Genomic DNA, 17,554 nt, shown 5'->3' on the forward strand with positions numbered 1-17,554 from the left:
AGACTCAAAGTACCTGATTTTAAGACTTGCTAGACAACACCAGTAATCAACCTAGTAGTGTTTTGACAAAACAATAGACACATATATATATATATCCATGGAACAAAATAGAGAAACTAGAAATTGAACTACAAAAACATGGTCAGTTGATTTTTGAGAAAGATGCAAAGGCAATTCAATGGCGATGGCACAGTGTCTTCAACAAACAGTATTGGAACAAGTGGACATCTGTATTAATCATGTTTTTTTTTTATTTTCTGTATTTTATGATGTTTTAATATCTTAAAAAGCTTGCTGGCTGGGGAGAGACTGCTCCTCCCAATGCTAGCCAATTCTTAGCCGGGGAACATGCATGTCTTTCATATGCAACTCCAACCATCTCTATCTAACTCTCACACACCAAGCCAATACTTCCCCTTACCCTAACTCATCCCAGGGCCAGGTACCAAGCAATTGCAGGCCATCCCTATTCCCTAAAGCCCACTGAAATTACACAAACGAGCCAATCCTTTATTGCTTATCCTGTCCTACCTTGCCTTTCCCCAGAAACCCCAATAAAGGCTTTATACTCAACTCTCTCCTCACTCCTGCTTCTGCTTCACCAAACCTGGTACCTTTATGGCCCTTTGTGGCATAGTGTGTTCCCTTCTCTCAGGAAATCTAAGTAATTAATTTTTCAATGACATTGACCTCTCCATGTCAACATTCAGTCACCTCTATAAATTAAAGTCCCGTGGGTATAATTTTAATACAACATCCATATGCAAAAAATGAATTTCAACCTATACTTCACACCTTCTAAAAACATTAACTTAAAATGGATCATTTCTCAATGTCAAACTATAAAAGTTTTAGTAGAAAACATAGAAGTGTTTGCGATCTTGGCGTTAGATGAAGCACTCTTACATATAATACCAAAAGCATGACCCATAAAGGAAGAAATTAAGTTAGACTTAATTTCTTAAAACTTTCTGCTCCCTGAAAGACACTGCTGAAAGAATAAAGATATGCTTCAGACTGGAAGACAATATATGCCAGCTCAACAATAAGAAAACAAACAACTCAATCCAAAAGAATACGCAAAACACAGATTGCAAACAAGCCCCTTAAAAGACGCTCAATATCATAAGTCATTCTAAAAAACACAAATTAAAACCACTACCTAAGAACAGCAAAATATAAAAACAACAACTGACAAGTGTTGTCAAGGATGCAGAACAACTGGAACTCTCATACATTGCTGGTTAGAATGAAAAATGTTATGGCTACTCTGGAAAACAGTTTGGCAATTTCTTATAAAGTTAAACAGACATTTACCATACCACCCATTAATCTCACTCCTAGGTATTCACCCCAGAAATGTGAAAACTTATAGTCACACAAAAAATTGTAAATAAGTATTCATAGTAGCTCTATTCCTAATCACCCCAAACTGGAAAAAATGCAATTGTCCAACAGGTGAATGGATAAACACTGTGGTACATTCATACAGTGGACTACAACTCAGCAATAAAACGAAATGAACTATTGATACATGCATAACATTGATGAATCTCAAAAGCATTATGCTGAGTAAAGAAGCCAATCTCCAAAAGATACATACTATGATTGCATTTATTTGACATTGTGGAAAAGACCAAACTACAGAGATGGAGAACAGATCAATACTTGCCAGGGATAAGGGATGGGTGGACAGTCTGACTACAAAGGGTCAGCATGAGGAAATTTTTTTGGAGTGATGGAATTGTTCTGAATCCTGACTGTGACAGCAGTGGTTACACAAATTTATATACGTGTTAAAACTCGTGAAATGTACACCGAGAAAAGGTACAGTCATTCCTCAGTATCTGAGGGGAATTGTTTCCAGGACCACCCATGAATACCAAAATCCACGGATGTGCAAGTCCCTTATATAAAATAGCATAGTATTTGCATATATATTATGCACAAACTCCTGTATACTTTAAGTTATCTCTAGGTTATTTATAATACCTAATGCAATGTAAATGCTATGTAAATAGTTACCAGCGCAGGACAAATTCAAGTTTTGCTGTTTGGAAGTTTCAGGAAAATTGTTCCCCCTGAATATTCTCAATCCATGGTTGCTTGAATCCACTGATGTAGAACCCGTGGATACAGAGGGCTGACTGTATTTTGCACATACTTTTTTTAATAAAAACCATAGTAAAGAGGCAAATGAAAACACTTGAGAACAGGATGCTTTGTCTTCAAATAAACCATTGGGTTCAATTTCAATATTTATTAGTTTACTCAAATTTTGAAGAAAGATCTCATACTGCTTATAGAAGTTCCAGGGACTAAATCCATTTTGTCAACCAAGCCAAGAAAGACAGTGGCATAGAGGCAATTTCAAACTCTCAGACTTCAGTTTTAACAGAACAAATCATCAATCCATGGAGTGGAGAGCCAGATAAAAAAAATGAAACTCAAACCACATACCAGTATTAAAAACTGAGAGTCGACTTTTAAAGTCTAAACTTTCCATTAATCTCAGAAATTAAATCCCATAAGAATCATGACTCATCAAGCCTTCCTCTCCCTTCTTCAGATATATAGATTATTTTTTCCTCTTTAAAATACTGAAGAAATTACTTACAGCTTTAAGGGTAAGATCACACTGGAAAACGAGTTTCCGGAGTTGTGTTAAAATTTCTCTTTTGGTATTTTCTAGATCATTTCGTCTTTCTTCAACATTTGTCACACAAACTTTGTAGAGTTCATTTGCTTCTTCTACCTTCAGGAGTATCAGAGAAAAAAGTGACACTGGTTCACTGAATCTATATTTTAAAACAAATGCTTACTCTAGTACGGCTCGATTTAAATAATTGAAAAGGCTTATGCATGAAAGTTCTGAAATATTCTATATTTTAAGTAGAATATTTCTAAAAAGAAATATTCTGTTTTGGTCAGCAATTCAAGGACACTTGTCTTTTATCAATAGTCAAGTATGATTTACAGTTAGTACACTGTTTGTCTATAAAATCAACATCCACTTCTATTTAATAGCCTCTTCTATTTATATTTACCATTTTCTATACATCTTCCTACAGAATTTATCAATTATATTTCATAAATAATACAAAGCTTCAGCCTAGTCTTGCTACCAGGTATTAGAATAAGTACGCATATACACACAGTTGCCTAAATGGTGAACTTTCTGAACAATCAAGTAAAAAATATTAAGATATATCTTTCACAAACAACCCCCAAAATTCAAAAGATAAGCAAAAATCTCTTAGCATAGTGGTTCTCAAAGTGTGGATCCCCGGCAGCAGCAGCACATGGGCACTTAGAAATGCAGGTTGTCTGGGGCCAACCCTAGACCTGCTGAATCAGAAACTCTGGGGATGGGGCCCAGCAGTCTGTTTTAACAAGCCTTCCAGGTGGTCCTGATGCAGGTTAAAGTTTGAGAACCAAAGCCTTAGCAGATTCGTGCTAATTCAATAATAACAAATAACAAAAAAGATGATTACTTTTTGAAGAGCCTCTTCTTCCAGTCTTCGCTTTTTTTCTAGCTGCCTGTTGAGATTTTTTACTAATCCACCACTTGAGCACAGATGCTCCTCTTCTGCACGAAACATGGAAGATTTTGCTTTTTCATATTCATCTTGACGTTGCATGCACAACAATTTTGCCTTTTTAAGAGCAGTCTCTGTTTCAAGCTACACAGAAAAAAAAGAGTATTAAATAAAGAATGTGAAAAATCCTAATGTACAGGTTTCTTTAGCATATTCAGCAAGATAGTTAAGACTGCATTTTAGATAAACTATAGAGTAAGATATGCATCTTCCCAGGGTAGATGCTTATAGACTGCAGATGATTTTTAGATGTTCACAAATAGATGAAACTCTACTATAATACTAACCATTTTATTTTGTTCCTGTTTCCAAAGTTCTTTTATTTCTTTCCTTTGTTTTTCCATTTCATTTTTCCTCCCAAGTAGAGGCTGGCAAGGGTATTTTTAAAAAAAGAAAGAGAGAAAAAAGCTGTTTTCTAAAGGTATACTGCTGTTTGTTTTTTTTTTTAAAGTACATTGTATTTATAAATTTTTACCTGCACAAATTTGTTGGCTTGGAGAGCTGCAATTGTTTGTTGTAAAAGGTGACTGCTCTCTATATCATTAAGAAGAGCATTGGTAAATAAAGACTGCAGTGGCATAAACTCCTAGAATTTAAAATTGAAAAGTAAATTTTCCAATAGAAATGTACTAGAGTTCTAGATCCCCCCCCACCCCCACTAAACTTCTTCAAAAAGAGAAATTTTTAAGCTTAGATTTTTTTCAGAAAAATGACTATTCATAAATATGACCATATGAGAAAAATACTGAAGAAAATTAACGAAGTTATTCTAAACCTCGTTAGCAAAATAAGTAGCTAACAAGTTAATCAATATTCATATAAAACTGTGGATTTCCTAGTTTCTTCATAATGGGTATCCTTATAAGTTTAAAAAGATTTTACTTTGTCAGTAAAAAGGTTATTTGGCATGTAAGTTCTTTCCTATGTTAAGTACAAAATGTAATCTGATTTTGCAAGGCGCTCATCTGAGTAATCTCTTGGCAGAGGACCCTAGTAGTTCACTGACCACTTACCTGTAGTCCAATGTTAGTTCTAGTTGCCTCTGCCAACTTGACAATATTTCTAGTGGACTCCAATTCTGAAAAGGTCAAAGAAGGCATCAGAAGGTAAATTCAACTTATTTTTCCCCCCTCCATACTCTAAAATTATTTGTAATCCCCCAATTAAAAAGTGATCACAAATACTAATCTGCAACATGATACGAAGTTATGATTCTTAATTGGTAGTACTCATCAAAATCAACTGGGAAACTTTCAAAACGCACTTGATTAGATCTCACTTCTCTTGGGGAATGGGACCTAGGCCTGTGTATTATCTATTTCTAAGGCTATTCAGGTGAATCTGATGGGCATTCCCTATTAAAAGCAAATAATGTAGTGGAAAGAGCATAGGCTTTGGGTAAATTCTATACATACCCTATACTATATGATCTTAGGCAAATCTGCTGACCTTAGGCAAAACCCATCTCATTTGCCTCCACTGTAAAATGGGGATAATAATCTTGTCTTGCCTACTTCCCAGGGTTTTGGTAAGGATTAAATGAGATAATGGATGTTGAAAGCATTTTGTCAACTGTAAAACACTGGGAAAATATTAGCTATTAAGATGTTCCTTATATGTTTCCACTGCCTTCTGATCCGACAGCTAATGTTGTTTTTGTCTCCTTTAACCATATTATCTGATTGCATTTCTTTTCACCCACTAGAGTATGACTTCTTTAAAGGCAAAGACAGTATACTATCTGTCTTGGTGCCCCCAGATCTAGTGGTTGGTCCACATCAATGTTCAATAAGTATATTTACTGTAAGAAGAGTCTTTCTTATTTTAAGAAGAGAAAAATGGGCAATGATTTTATGCACTACAATGAAAGAGCTACTAATTTGGAATCATATTATTTATAGTCTGTAGAACATGAATCACAAACAATTCAGTTCTTACGTTCCAAAGTTAATCAGATGCCCTAAAGGGCAACTCACCCAAGCTCAGCTTCTTTTCAACCCATGAAACTATGTTCTTGGTATATTTTAACCATGTTTTAGCATATGACAAAGCCAATTCTATAGAGTTAGTGTTCTTTAACAGCATGCTGTCTAATTCTATAGGAGAAAAACTTCCTGAAAATAAAAATATCAAGGTAAGTATACATTAAATATGAGCTCATAACTCTAAACAAAGAAGCATTCATATACTAAGATGTTCTTCAATGAAAACTGGTTAAAAAGTATGTGACAAATTCATAATTAAAGGGTCTCAGTTTAAACTGAAAATACTTTTAAATTATATTTTTTAATAAATATGTATTTCTATTATTCATCAAGTTACAAGCCCTATATAATTCTTGATCAGTCTCTATCATCCATTATCTATCTACTCTAGCACGTTTTTTTCCTTAAGTTTTATATGTAAAACTTCACACATCATTCATTTTATGTCTGAAATGAATACTTTAGGTTACTAAGCAAGGAGAGATTAAGTAATCCAAAACATTTATCAAAAGTAACTGTAAAAAGTTTGATTAAAGTTTTAAGTACCTCAAGCATTACCTTTTTCACTGGATGAGTCCACTGATTCCACAGAAACATTTTCAAAAGACTTAAAACACGGAAGAAAACAAATTTAAGATTAGAGCAGAAGATAACAGAACTTTGCTTCAAAATTTTTTCACTCTCATTTGTTACTCTGACATAATTCCTACTAAAGAATTTCAAGCATTTAGAACTCAAAGGGCCTGAGAAATCTGTTTAAATGCCAGGAACATTTAATAAGAATTATATAGCTTTTTACAACAGCAGTTCTCAAGGTTCAAGAATGAATAACCTCATTGTTTACTAACAGCATTAGTTAACATTAATGAATCCATTCAAAACTTTAAATTCTGCAGATCTCAAAAATATTAGTCAGCAAGTTATAGAAGCAATCTAAATAGACTGCTATCTAAATAGAAGACAAAGACCTCTCTCTTTCAGCCATCTTTTACCATTTCATTATATGATAAGCTGTCTCTGAAGGTCCACTGGACAGCTTAGTGCAGAACTTTCTATGATGATGGAAATGTTCTATATCTGCACTGTCCAGTAAGGTAGCTAATAGCTACATGTAGCTATATGAGCATTTGAAAAGTGGCTAACTTAAATGAGAATTAAAAATTTAATTTAATGAATTACATGTGACAAGTGGCTACCTTATTGGACAGTGCAGGAAAAGGTTACCTACCGAAATTGTGAGAGTTTATATTTAGTTGGGCAATACGGAGTATGAAGGAATTCAATGCAACAGGAATCAAGTAAAACCTGGGTTTGAAGTCAAGCTCTATCACTCAGTAGCTGTGTAACACTGAGCTATGTATTTATACTCATTTAACTTTGGTTTGCCCTTCTATAAAATGAGGATAAGAACATTACTTCATAAGACTATTTTAAGGATTAAGATGATATAGGTTTAGCACAGTGCATGGTTATCTATTAAGCACTATTAAATAAATGGCAACTATTATTTTAAAAGATATTTTTCAAAACTCTTCATCGAACAAAGTAATTTTATTAGTAGTATATCATCATGGATTTTTAGATTTCAATTTCTAGGGTAAATTAAAAACTGCAAAAAGGAAAAAGTATTATCCTATTAAGAATTAGTATACATGTGCACAACAGAAGTACACGAATAGGAGATATGATTTACACCTAAAATTTAAATTGTTCAGACCCCTTTTACACTGATATAATGTTTTATTACACCTTCTAAATTAGCAGCAAGCTTGAAAATATGAAATTGAGGAAAAATCATAAATAACAGCAAAATATTTAAAGATCTTAAAATTCTTCATCATTCTGATATGGTTTCTACACTATCCTCCTTTAGTCCTTCAGTCACCAAATGGATGACTTCAGAAGCAGTCACAATTGTTTTCTAAGTACTACAGTACATATAACAAATGCCTTAAATAGTCATTCATATTTTGTATTATTTAAGAAAGATCTGTAGTTTTTATATTATTTTGATATAATAACAGGTACTTGGTACATTTCCAAATATTTGTTGAAATCCTTTTGGATTCCAATCCTTTTTGGAAATCCTTAACAGGAAATGATCAACGTATGTCCCTAATGCAGTTTGTTTAAATATCTTGCATTTGGTGAAAAAATTTTAGTCAAATGAAAATATTACTACTACAATTAGTATAAATCTTTAAAGCAATATTCTACATACATTCCTAATGCTCTTTTATTTCATAGCAATTTTTCTTCCAGTTAGGAATCAGAACCCCAATTCTCTAACATACTTATAAGGATGCTCTCAGGGAGAATTCAGACCTTCAGTTCTGTTAGTAAGTGTTTCACGGTAACAAACTGTAGGATGTGTGAAAAGATTAACACCCTCTTTACTTCTTGCATCATTTTTCTACCAGTCTTAAAATCTGCGACAATGTCAGGAAGGAAAAACAGCTATGAATTACTTACTAAAATTTTGGACCATAGACATATAGGTTCATTACATAAGACACTATAAAATTACCAGCTATGTTTTTTTTTAAATGATGGTTCCACTTCAAAAGTACAATTAAATTTTTGGTCCAGAAACTGACCATAATTTATCATATTTAAAATGAACTGAGCTGTTTTTTTTTTGCTAAACTAAACAACTATCAAAGACTAATGCTGAGATTAAGATTAGGATATTATTAAAATATTAAGTTAAAAACATTAAAATCTTTGCTTTCATACAAACTTGGCCTACCTTACTTTCCCGGGAAACAGGCAGTCGCAATAATGAATCATTGCCTACATCTCCCATGAGGAAGTTTGTCAGGCTATCCAGGGGAATTTAAAAAAAAAGAAATGGAAATAAACAAGTCATGACATTGCTCTGTCACAAGCTTTACATTCAACGTGTCATCTAGGTTAAATTTTTTAAAAGTAAGAACCTTAGAAATAAACTGCTAGGAATCTATCCACATAAACCACATAGTCACTTGCAAATGGATGTTGCTTCTAAACAGCTATGAACACCTCCAAATACACCAGTAAAGCAACACAGAATGTAGCTTTTCTGAAGTTGTGATAACATATCATGCTAGTTAATACTTTACTTTGCATGTATGTACTAAATTATTGTGACATACTCTCAATGAGACATCTAGGCCCTAATTTCTTTAAATGACAGTCCTCTACTTACATATTTCCAAAGGTAAAGGCCAAGGTTTCAATGGAAGAAAACACTTCTCTGAAGAGATCATTTTTGTTTTCTTCATTTACTTCTGTGAAGTTCACAGCTTTAAGGAAAAGTTGGTTATAATAAATGAGGAGAAAATACTTTAAACTACTTTTATACAAAGTCATTTAATCCCTTAAAAATCCATCATTACTACTAGAAGCATTAGAAGATTCAGAAACTGAAAAGCCTAATACACAAAATAAATATGATGTTCATTAAAGAAATCATACAAAAGAATCACCTTGCATAAAAGTAGCCAGCATTCCAACCTGACTGCTCCACACATTACATAATTTGACACATCTAAAAAGTGACTCAATGTGAAATCAATTGATCTTGAGTCACGCAGTCCATGTTACACCAGCCTTCTCTCATTAAGAGTGCTCCGTATTTTTTTCTCTTGCTTATTGCTTCACAGCATTTTTTAAAAACAGCTAAATGCACTGTTTAAGTCACTGAAGTCAATATGAAGTACATTTTCCACTACAAATTACCAATATTTGAAATCACATATACATTTGACATAGCATAAAACCTATATACAAAGCATACCAATTAAAAACACACAAAGCTTTAAAATTTTTAAATTCCTATTTATTTATATCCTTATTTCTTATAGGGTCTTGGGCTCTGAGGTCCATTTTAATTGATACATAGCTGTCTTTTGTTTATCACAGGGACAGTCTAACATTTTGCATTTTGTTAAAATTATGAAACATAACTGAAAAAGGTTTCTTATCATAACTTCATCTGTATGCACCTTTGTTAAAAGCCCAGATACAATCTACAGAGACAAAATCTGAGGGTTGAATAGGTAAATTTTTTAAAGTAACTCATTCTACTCAGATTGAGTTTAAGGAGCAACCGGCTCCCTGTAACCCACCCTCCCTAGGATCCTTGCCAATAACTGGAAGGAGAGAAACCAAGTGGAGAGGAAGCTATCCTTTGTTTTAAAACATAGTTGTTCTTAAGCTTGTCTGCACATCAGAATTGCTTATGCAGCTTTAGAAACAAAGTGTGAGTCCCACCACCAAAGATTCAGATTTCAGAGGCCTGGTGAAGCACATATATTTGTTCAAAAGCTCTCCCAGGTGATTCTAATGTGCAACTAGGGTTGAAAATGTTTCCTGGAAAGCCAGGATTCCTAAGCAGGGATGAATTAAACCTTAAGCCTGGAAGCCTCATGAAATTACAACCAAGATTTTACACGCCTTTGTAGATATGAGGGGGTAAGGTCCACACCTTTAATCAGATTCTTCTAAATATCCCTGATACAAACAAGAAGAAAAACTTAAGAACCGCCATAAATAATTTTAAAAATATTTTTTGATTTCTGCTCTGGTCAAGATGGAAAAACAGGCTTATATATCTGAAACAACTAAAAGAAATCTGTACAAAATATGCGAAACAGCAGTTTTCATGACATTAGCTATCAGGCCACACAGAACAAAAATCCTAACAGACAAGAAACAAACATGGTGAGCTCTACAACTGCCCCAAGCCTACTGCCTAATAACACACAAAGATTTCTAAGCAAAGGAAACTACCAGAGATAAAGAAGGTCATCTTATAATGATGGATTCAATTCATCAAGAGGACACAATCTTATACATTTATGCACCTAACAAACAACTTCAAAATGCATGAAGCGAAAACTAATAGAATTGAAATGACAAATTCACAACTACAGCCAGAGATTTCAAAAACCCTCTCTCAATAATTGACAGAACATGTAGACAGAAAATCAGTAAAGGATGTGAAAGCCTTCAACAATACTATCAGCCACCTTGACGAGACCGGCATTTAAAGAACACTCTACCCAGTGACAGCAAAATACATGTTCTTTTCAAACACACACTGAATATTTACCAAGATGGACCATATTATGGGCCATAAAACAAGTCTCAATGGGTTTAAAAGGATTCAAGTCAGGTAAAGTATGTTCTGTGACTAGATGGAATTAAATTATAAAAATCTCTGGAAGAATCCTCAAATATTAGGAAACTAACACACTTCTAAATAAACCATGGATCAAAGAAGAAAAAGGGAAATTAGAAAGTATTTTGAATACAATGAAAATGAAAACACAACATATAAATATTGGTGAAGGTGGTGGCAGAGAGGCACAGAAGGGAGGGATGACAAAGGGACATGCATTACCTGGATTGTGATGGTTTCACAAGAGTATGCATATCAAAATTGATCAAATTGTACCCTTAATTTAAATATGTGCAGTTTATTTTAAGTCAATTATACCTCAATAATGCTGTTTTTAAAACTGCACTTGAAAGTAGACTTTAAATGTAATTTATAATGTAATACCAGCAAAAATGTAAAGCCTACTCCTATTTCCCAACTTTAACCTGTTAGACTTTAAAAAAAAAATACTTTATAACACTTTGCAAAATTCTATAATTATTCTTCTTTTCCTATAAATGTATTTTTCAAAGCACTAAACATGACTGTGAGATAACTGTAAGTAGTGAAATAATTCTAAGTAGTAAAAAGACAATTATTTGAACCATCTTCAATCATTATCTTCATCCCTACTCAAATGAGGTTACAGCCATCTAATGAAAATTCCTATTACGGCTCTTGCCTCTACTTCAAAACAGCTCTAACAGCTCTATACTTCTAATATCCTTTCATTTTTTTGCTCCTGTCCAGTGTTTCAAAGAAAAGTCTTTGGCTCCTTTCCAATAATAAATCTTCCCATTCTCTCCCGCATTCTCCAAAACCCTTACCACCATTACTCCTCCCTCATAACTTCACTATCTCCTACTAACGGACATTTTTTCTTGTGCTACTAACAACATACCCAAATCTTTTCTACAGGAAAAAAATTAAATTTACCATATTTCTTCTTAAAGCTACCATCCTATCTAATTCAGCATTTCTTTACTACTGAAACTTTATAAATAGATAATGACAATTCACCAGGATTTGGCTTTTCATCCAGTTTGATGGTTAGCAGGGGTTGGAAAACATTTTCTGTAAAGGGCTAGATAGTGAGTATTTTAGACTTTTCAGGCTACACAATCTGTTGCAACTATTCAACTCTGTATAAAGTAGCCAAATATAAACAAATAAGAGTAGTTGTTTCCGATAAAACTTTATTTACAGAAACAGGCAGCAGGCCAGATTTGGCCCACTGGTAGTAGTTTGTGCACCCCTGGTTAAAAGGATGGGTTCCAAAGCCAGTCTGCCTAGGTTAAATCCTAAATCTGCCTCTTAACGAGGTTAAGTAACTTAACTGCTCTGTTCTTCAGTTTCCTCATTTATAAAATGGGGATAATAATATGTATTTTGAGAAACACGTGAAGATTTAATGAACTTAGAACAGAGCTTGTTACATAGAAAATGCTCAATAAATGTTAGTTATTTTCACTCAATACCACTGAACAACACTGTCAACAATAACCTCCAACTGTTTTAGTCAAACTTGGAAGTCTTTTTCCTTCTAAGTTTTCATCCTACTTCACTGTTCTGCAACTCTGAACAACTCTACCACTTCATACATATGCAACCTTGGACAAATCACTCTATGTCCCAGCTTTCTTATCTGCAAAATGGGAGTTGATATAATAATAATTTGCTGTGAAGATTAATGGATAATCCATGTAAAGAGCTTAACAGCATCTGGCATACAGTAAGTACATCCTCAATATATTATGTCAGCTATTATTAATACAAATATTAACCATTTCCTTCTATCTTGAAGCATTTTGCTTAGAAGCAATACATTATAGCAACTAGAAAATGCAAGCCTTCAGAGTTTCAAACCTGAGTTTAAATCTGACCCTTACCACTTCCTGTGTTACTCTGGATACATCACCTAACTTCAATTTCCCCATATGTAAAATGGCGTGTTACTGAAAGGACAACTGAGAAAACAAATGTAAAACACCTAGGGTACAGTGCTTGGTATTTAGTAAACATGAGCACCCCCATATTCTACATCTGATCTGTGCTTCATACAGTTGTTTCCACTCAGCCGGCAGTTCTCATCTTGGCCTTCTTCTCTATACATTACCCCCAGAGAATCTCATCCACTTTCAATACCTTTAACGGAATGAATCCTTAAACTACCTGTCTAGTTTTACCCTCTGAGCTCCAGACCCATATTTTCGATGGTCTGTTTGATACATTCCTCCCCCTATTTCCCAATCTTTACCCACCAGCACTGCAATCTCAACATGTACTAAACTGAACTCTCATCTCTTCCTATCTACTCCGCCCCTCAAGCCTACTCTCTTCCGTACATTCCTTAGCTCATTAGTTTTGCTTCCAAAATGCCTCTAACTTTTTTTTCTTTCTTTCCATTCCCATTGACACTTAGTTCAAAGGCCATATTTTACTTCTAGTTTGGACTATTTACCAACCTGCTAAGTGGCCTCTCTGTCTCCACTCTCTCCCCTCTACTAGCTGACCTTCGAAATCAAATCAAGATTTTGCTTAAAGTTTAAATAATTGTCTCCCTTGGGTTCCCTATTAAGTCACAACAATGAGCACTAAGACACATTTAGTATCTCTTTAAGAAAACACATGAATAGCTTTCATACATATAACCTATTAGAACAGCAACTTTCAAACAGTTTTACCACAACCTTCGGTAAGAAATACATATCACATCATGACCAAGTATACCATATACACATAATAGTTATCAGTTACATAACACCTACAAAGTTTCTGAAATATCCTTAAGTCTTATACAATGAGTGTTACACTCTGATTTTTCTTTTCTATTCTCTTTCATATTTTAAAATGCTGGTTACAATTCACTAACTCGATGTCATAAATCAAAAGCCAAAGTTTGAAAACCACCGAATTAAAAGATATAATGGAAGAAAATTTTCACCATTTGCACAGGGAAAATTCCTTAGGGAGAAAAACAAAACAAAAGCTACAAGATTTATAAACTGAAAACTTCACATTGCTTCTGAGAAACAAAAAAAGACAACCTGAAGAACTTAAATGCATACCATATTCTCAGATAAAAATGCTAAGTATATAAATGCTCCTTAATTTTATTTATAAATTTAATTATAAATTAACTATAATTTATACATTCATAAACTTAACTATAAATTAATTTATAAATTTACATATTTAACTCAAATCACCCTCAAAATACCAATAGGTATTTTTTGGAACTAGACAAGCCAATTCAAAAATCTTGATGGAAAAATAAAAACCTGAACAAAAAGAGTAATGGAAAGAGAAGCTACCCCAACCAGACACTAAAACATACTATAAAACCACAATGAAGACAGTATGGTACTGGCACATAACTAAACAAATCAAGGGGACAGAATAAGGTCCAGAAATAAATATATGTGACGATTTAGTGCGTTTATGATAAAGATGGCATCTCAAACCGATGGGGAAAATATGAATTATTCAATAAATTAGCTAGAAACATAGATACTCTAGAATGTATCAAAGATTTAAATTTAATAAATAACACCATGAAAACATTAAAAGAAAAAACAGTGGAGAATGCTACTATAATCTCCAAGCAGGGAAATCCTTCCCTAATACTCAGAAAGCATACAAAAGGCACAAAAGGGCTTCCCTGGTGGCGCAGTGGTTGAGAGTCCGCCTGCCGATGCAGGGGACACAGGTTCGTGCCCCGGTCCAGGAAGATCCCACGCGCCGTGGAGCGGCTGGGCCCGTGAGCCATGGCCGCTGAGCCTGTGCGTCTGGAGCCTGTGCTCCGCAACGGGAGAGGCCACAACAGTGAGAGGCCCGCGTACCGCAAAAAAAAAAAAAAAAAAAAAAAAAAAGGCACATAGAAGATTGAGATAGAAATGCAAAATAAAACAAAATACCATAAGCAAATCAAAAGATAAAAAAACAAACTAAAGAAAATCTGCAACTTATATCAAAAATTAAGGGCTAATTTCACTTATATGAAGTTTCTATAAATCAATACTAAAAAAAGACCAACTATCAAGAAAAAAATAAACAGTCAAGTCACATAAAAGGATATGCAAATGACTGCAACATATTAAAAGATACTCAACTGTACTCAAAATGAGGCAAATGCAAATCAAATCTATACTGAGATACCAGTTTTTACTATCAGATTGGATAACAAAGTTTGGTAACCAGCTTTGCTGGCAAAGGGGTAGGAAATCAGCTTCTTCAGCACGGCTAACAGAAGGACAGAACCTCTACAGAGGGCGTTTAGCAATATACAAAATATAAATGCACATGCGCTCTGTTCCAGTAACTACCCACCTAGGAATATACAGGGCTATTCATTGAAGCACTGTTTGTAACCAAAAAAACCTGGAAACAATCCAAACATCTATTAGTAGTGAACTGGTTAAATTAATTATAGTACATCAGTATAATGGATTATCATGCAGCTTTGAAAAAACAAAACAAATAACAACAAAAGAAGACAACTTTTTATATACAGATAACTCAGAACAATGAGCAAGGAACAGAATGCTACCCTTTGTGTAAAGGAGAGAACATATTGTGTTTGCTTCTATATGTGTATAATGTCTCTGGAAAGATACACAAAAAACCAGTAATAGCTGTTGCTTATCTAGGGAAAGGAATGGTGGCTAACGTCTGAGGTAGAAAGACACTTCACTGTTTGAATACTCTTTTATACCGTTTGCACTATGAATCACGTGAATGAATTGCCTATTAAAAAAGCTTCAAAACAGAAAGAAAACATGAGGCATCTACAATTTTGGATGCATAATTAAAGCTTATTTTTCTTTTTTGTTTCCAAATTTTAAATATAGGGCAAAATACAAATCATGAAAAACCTTAAAAATGGTCCTTTTAAATTATATTACAAATAAGATTTACCAGAATACTTCTAAATGATGAAAACACAAATACTAAGTACACAATAAATTACTGAGAGCTACGATGCCTTCATCTACTTCACAAATAAGCTGTATCTCTCTTACCATATTGCAAATATTTTGTAAGACTGAACTTCCTGCTTGGAAACAAGAGGAGACACAGGAAATACAAATCACTATTAGAATGAATGGGGAAAAGCTAAGGATTCTTCTTTTAAAGTTATTAAAAGGTAAATTCTACATTTAAAATAAAAAATAAGAGATGTTAAAAGATTCCAAGTTTATTCCAACGCACTTATTCTTATTATGCATAGGAAGTGGATAGATTTCATGCATTCAAACCTGCAGCAGCACAAATAAGATTATACCTCCCTGATCTAAAGTTATCACTCTGTATATGTTATTTTTTAATGGTTTGGTATGTTTGCAAAATGCATCTGACAGTTGCAAGATCTCCAAAGCAAGTCAGGTTACCACTGTTTTTTAAATGTAATTAGGAGGTTAAGACAAAATGATCACATTCCTGACAGCTTTCTGATCATAATATACAATAGTTTTTAAGTTTTCCTCTTTAATATAGAAGTAAAAATGTACCTTTGTAAGTTTTTTGAAAACATGAAAGTAGACAGCGTATCCAAAACATTCAGATTGCCACAAGATAGACATTCAAAAATGATTTCTACCTCCCCCTTGCCTTTCCAGGGTTTGAAAACAAAATTACCATTCAATGAAAGAATTAAATAAGCTCCAATTTGACATCAATTTTCCACGTTACTGAATATTTTTCATTTGGGTTATCAATGATATTTTTACATGGCCTCAACAATAAGATGGGGGGTGGTTTATTTAAAAACTTAAACTTACACCAAAGAAAACACAATTTTTAAAGTTTTCTAGCATCATGGAGTCCTACTGAAACAGAGTAAGTTCCCCAACAACAAAGTAAGTTTTAAAATTTCATCCAACAAAAAAGTAAAATCGTAACAATAATTCCAAGAGTAAAGACAGTCTTAGAGGGAAATAATACTCAAAAGATTGCTTTACCTCAAAGAAAAAAAGATCTATAAGGCAGCTGAGAGGCCACTTTCTTCAAGTCTGTTTCTGGAATGTGGACATCAACAGACACACTCCTTCCCCAGGACATCCTGACTGCACACAATAGCTACTGACAACAATTGAATGAACTGTGGTGCTATTTCCAAGCATGGAAATTTTACTATCTACAGACACAAATTTCCCTAACTTAAGTTAAATTGCACTTACAAACAATCTATTTTAAAACAAATTTGGTTACTAAGCATTTTTAAGAGGCACAACAGAAGCTATCCATTTTGAAGCCATCTACATTTTTTTCAGTGCTTGAAATACAGAAAAAAGAGAACCATGCAAACATGATTAATCTACATAAAAAGTAGGGAAGGCAGTTCTTAAGTATATGGACTATATTTTATTGACAAGGTTTTTATTTTCTCTTCCTGCCTCATCCCCTTGACACTTGCCCTTTACCCTCTCTACATGTGAGTATGTTCATTAATCACATCCTGTTCTTCACATCCGGAGTTCTCACACAAGCACCCTTTATCACAGTGCCAATCCCCACTCTAACCCCATTAATGCCCACCTGACCTTTGAGACTCAGGACAGGTAATCCCTTTGCCCAAAGAAGCCTTTTGTTTCCTTACTCAACCCATGGTGACTCACTTTTGTTAAACATTTTAATTCATATTACCTATCAGATTGACATTTAACACTGACAATCACTTCCTAGAATATGACACTTCTAAAATTCCATAACATCTTTCTCCAGATCATCTCCCTACTTCTTTAGTGTTTTTCAGGTTCCTCTATCTTCCCTCTGTCCCTGGGATCTCATACTCAGTCCTCTACTTAGTTTGTACACTCTGAGTTGGT

At 33.9% G+C, this 17,554-nt stretch overlaps 1 protein-coding gene across 4 annotated transcripts in view; it reads right to left on the reverse strand.

Moving 5' to 3' along the window:
* Nucleotides 1-17,554, reverse strand: part of ARHGAP29 (Rho GTPase activating protein 29) — a 75,630-nt gene that overhangs the window by 25,840 nt on the left and 32,236 nt on the right. For all 4 annotated transcript variants that reach the window (XM_027114378.1, XM_027114380.1, XM_027114381.1 and 1 more), the window contains 9 exons: nt 8,772-8,868; nt 8,334-8,406; nt 6,143-6,191; nt 5,576-5,713; nt 4,613-4,677; nt 4,075-4,185; nt 3,887-3,967; nt 3,495-3,683; nt 2,618-2,755 (listed from right to left, as the gene is read on the reverse strand). In XM_027114378.1, the coding sequence (XP_026970179.1) occupies nt 2,618-2,755; nt 3,495-3,683; nt 3,887-3,967; nt 4,075-4,185; nt 4,613-4,677; nt 5,576-5,713; nt 6,143-6,191; nt 8,334-8,406; nt 8,772-8,868 (941 nt within the window). The remainder of the gene's footprint in view (nt 1-2,617; nt 2,756-3,494; nt 3,684-3,886; nt 3,968-4,074; nt 4,186-4,612; nt 4,678-5,575; nt 5,714-6,142; nt 6,192-8,333; nt 8,407-8,771; nt 8,869-17,554) is intronic.

This window comes from Aethalodelphis obliquidens, unplaced genomic scaffold (genome assembly GCF_003676395.1).
Source record: "Aethalodelphis obliquidens isolate GAN/ISIS:26980383/991018 unplaced genomic scaffold, ASM367639v1 scaffold13, whole genome shotgun sequence".
NCBI classification, from domain to species: domain Eukaryota; kingdom Metazoa; phylum Chordata; class Mammalia; order Artiodactyla; family Delphinidae; genus Aethalodelphis; species Aethalodelphis obliquidens.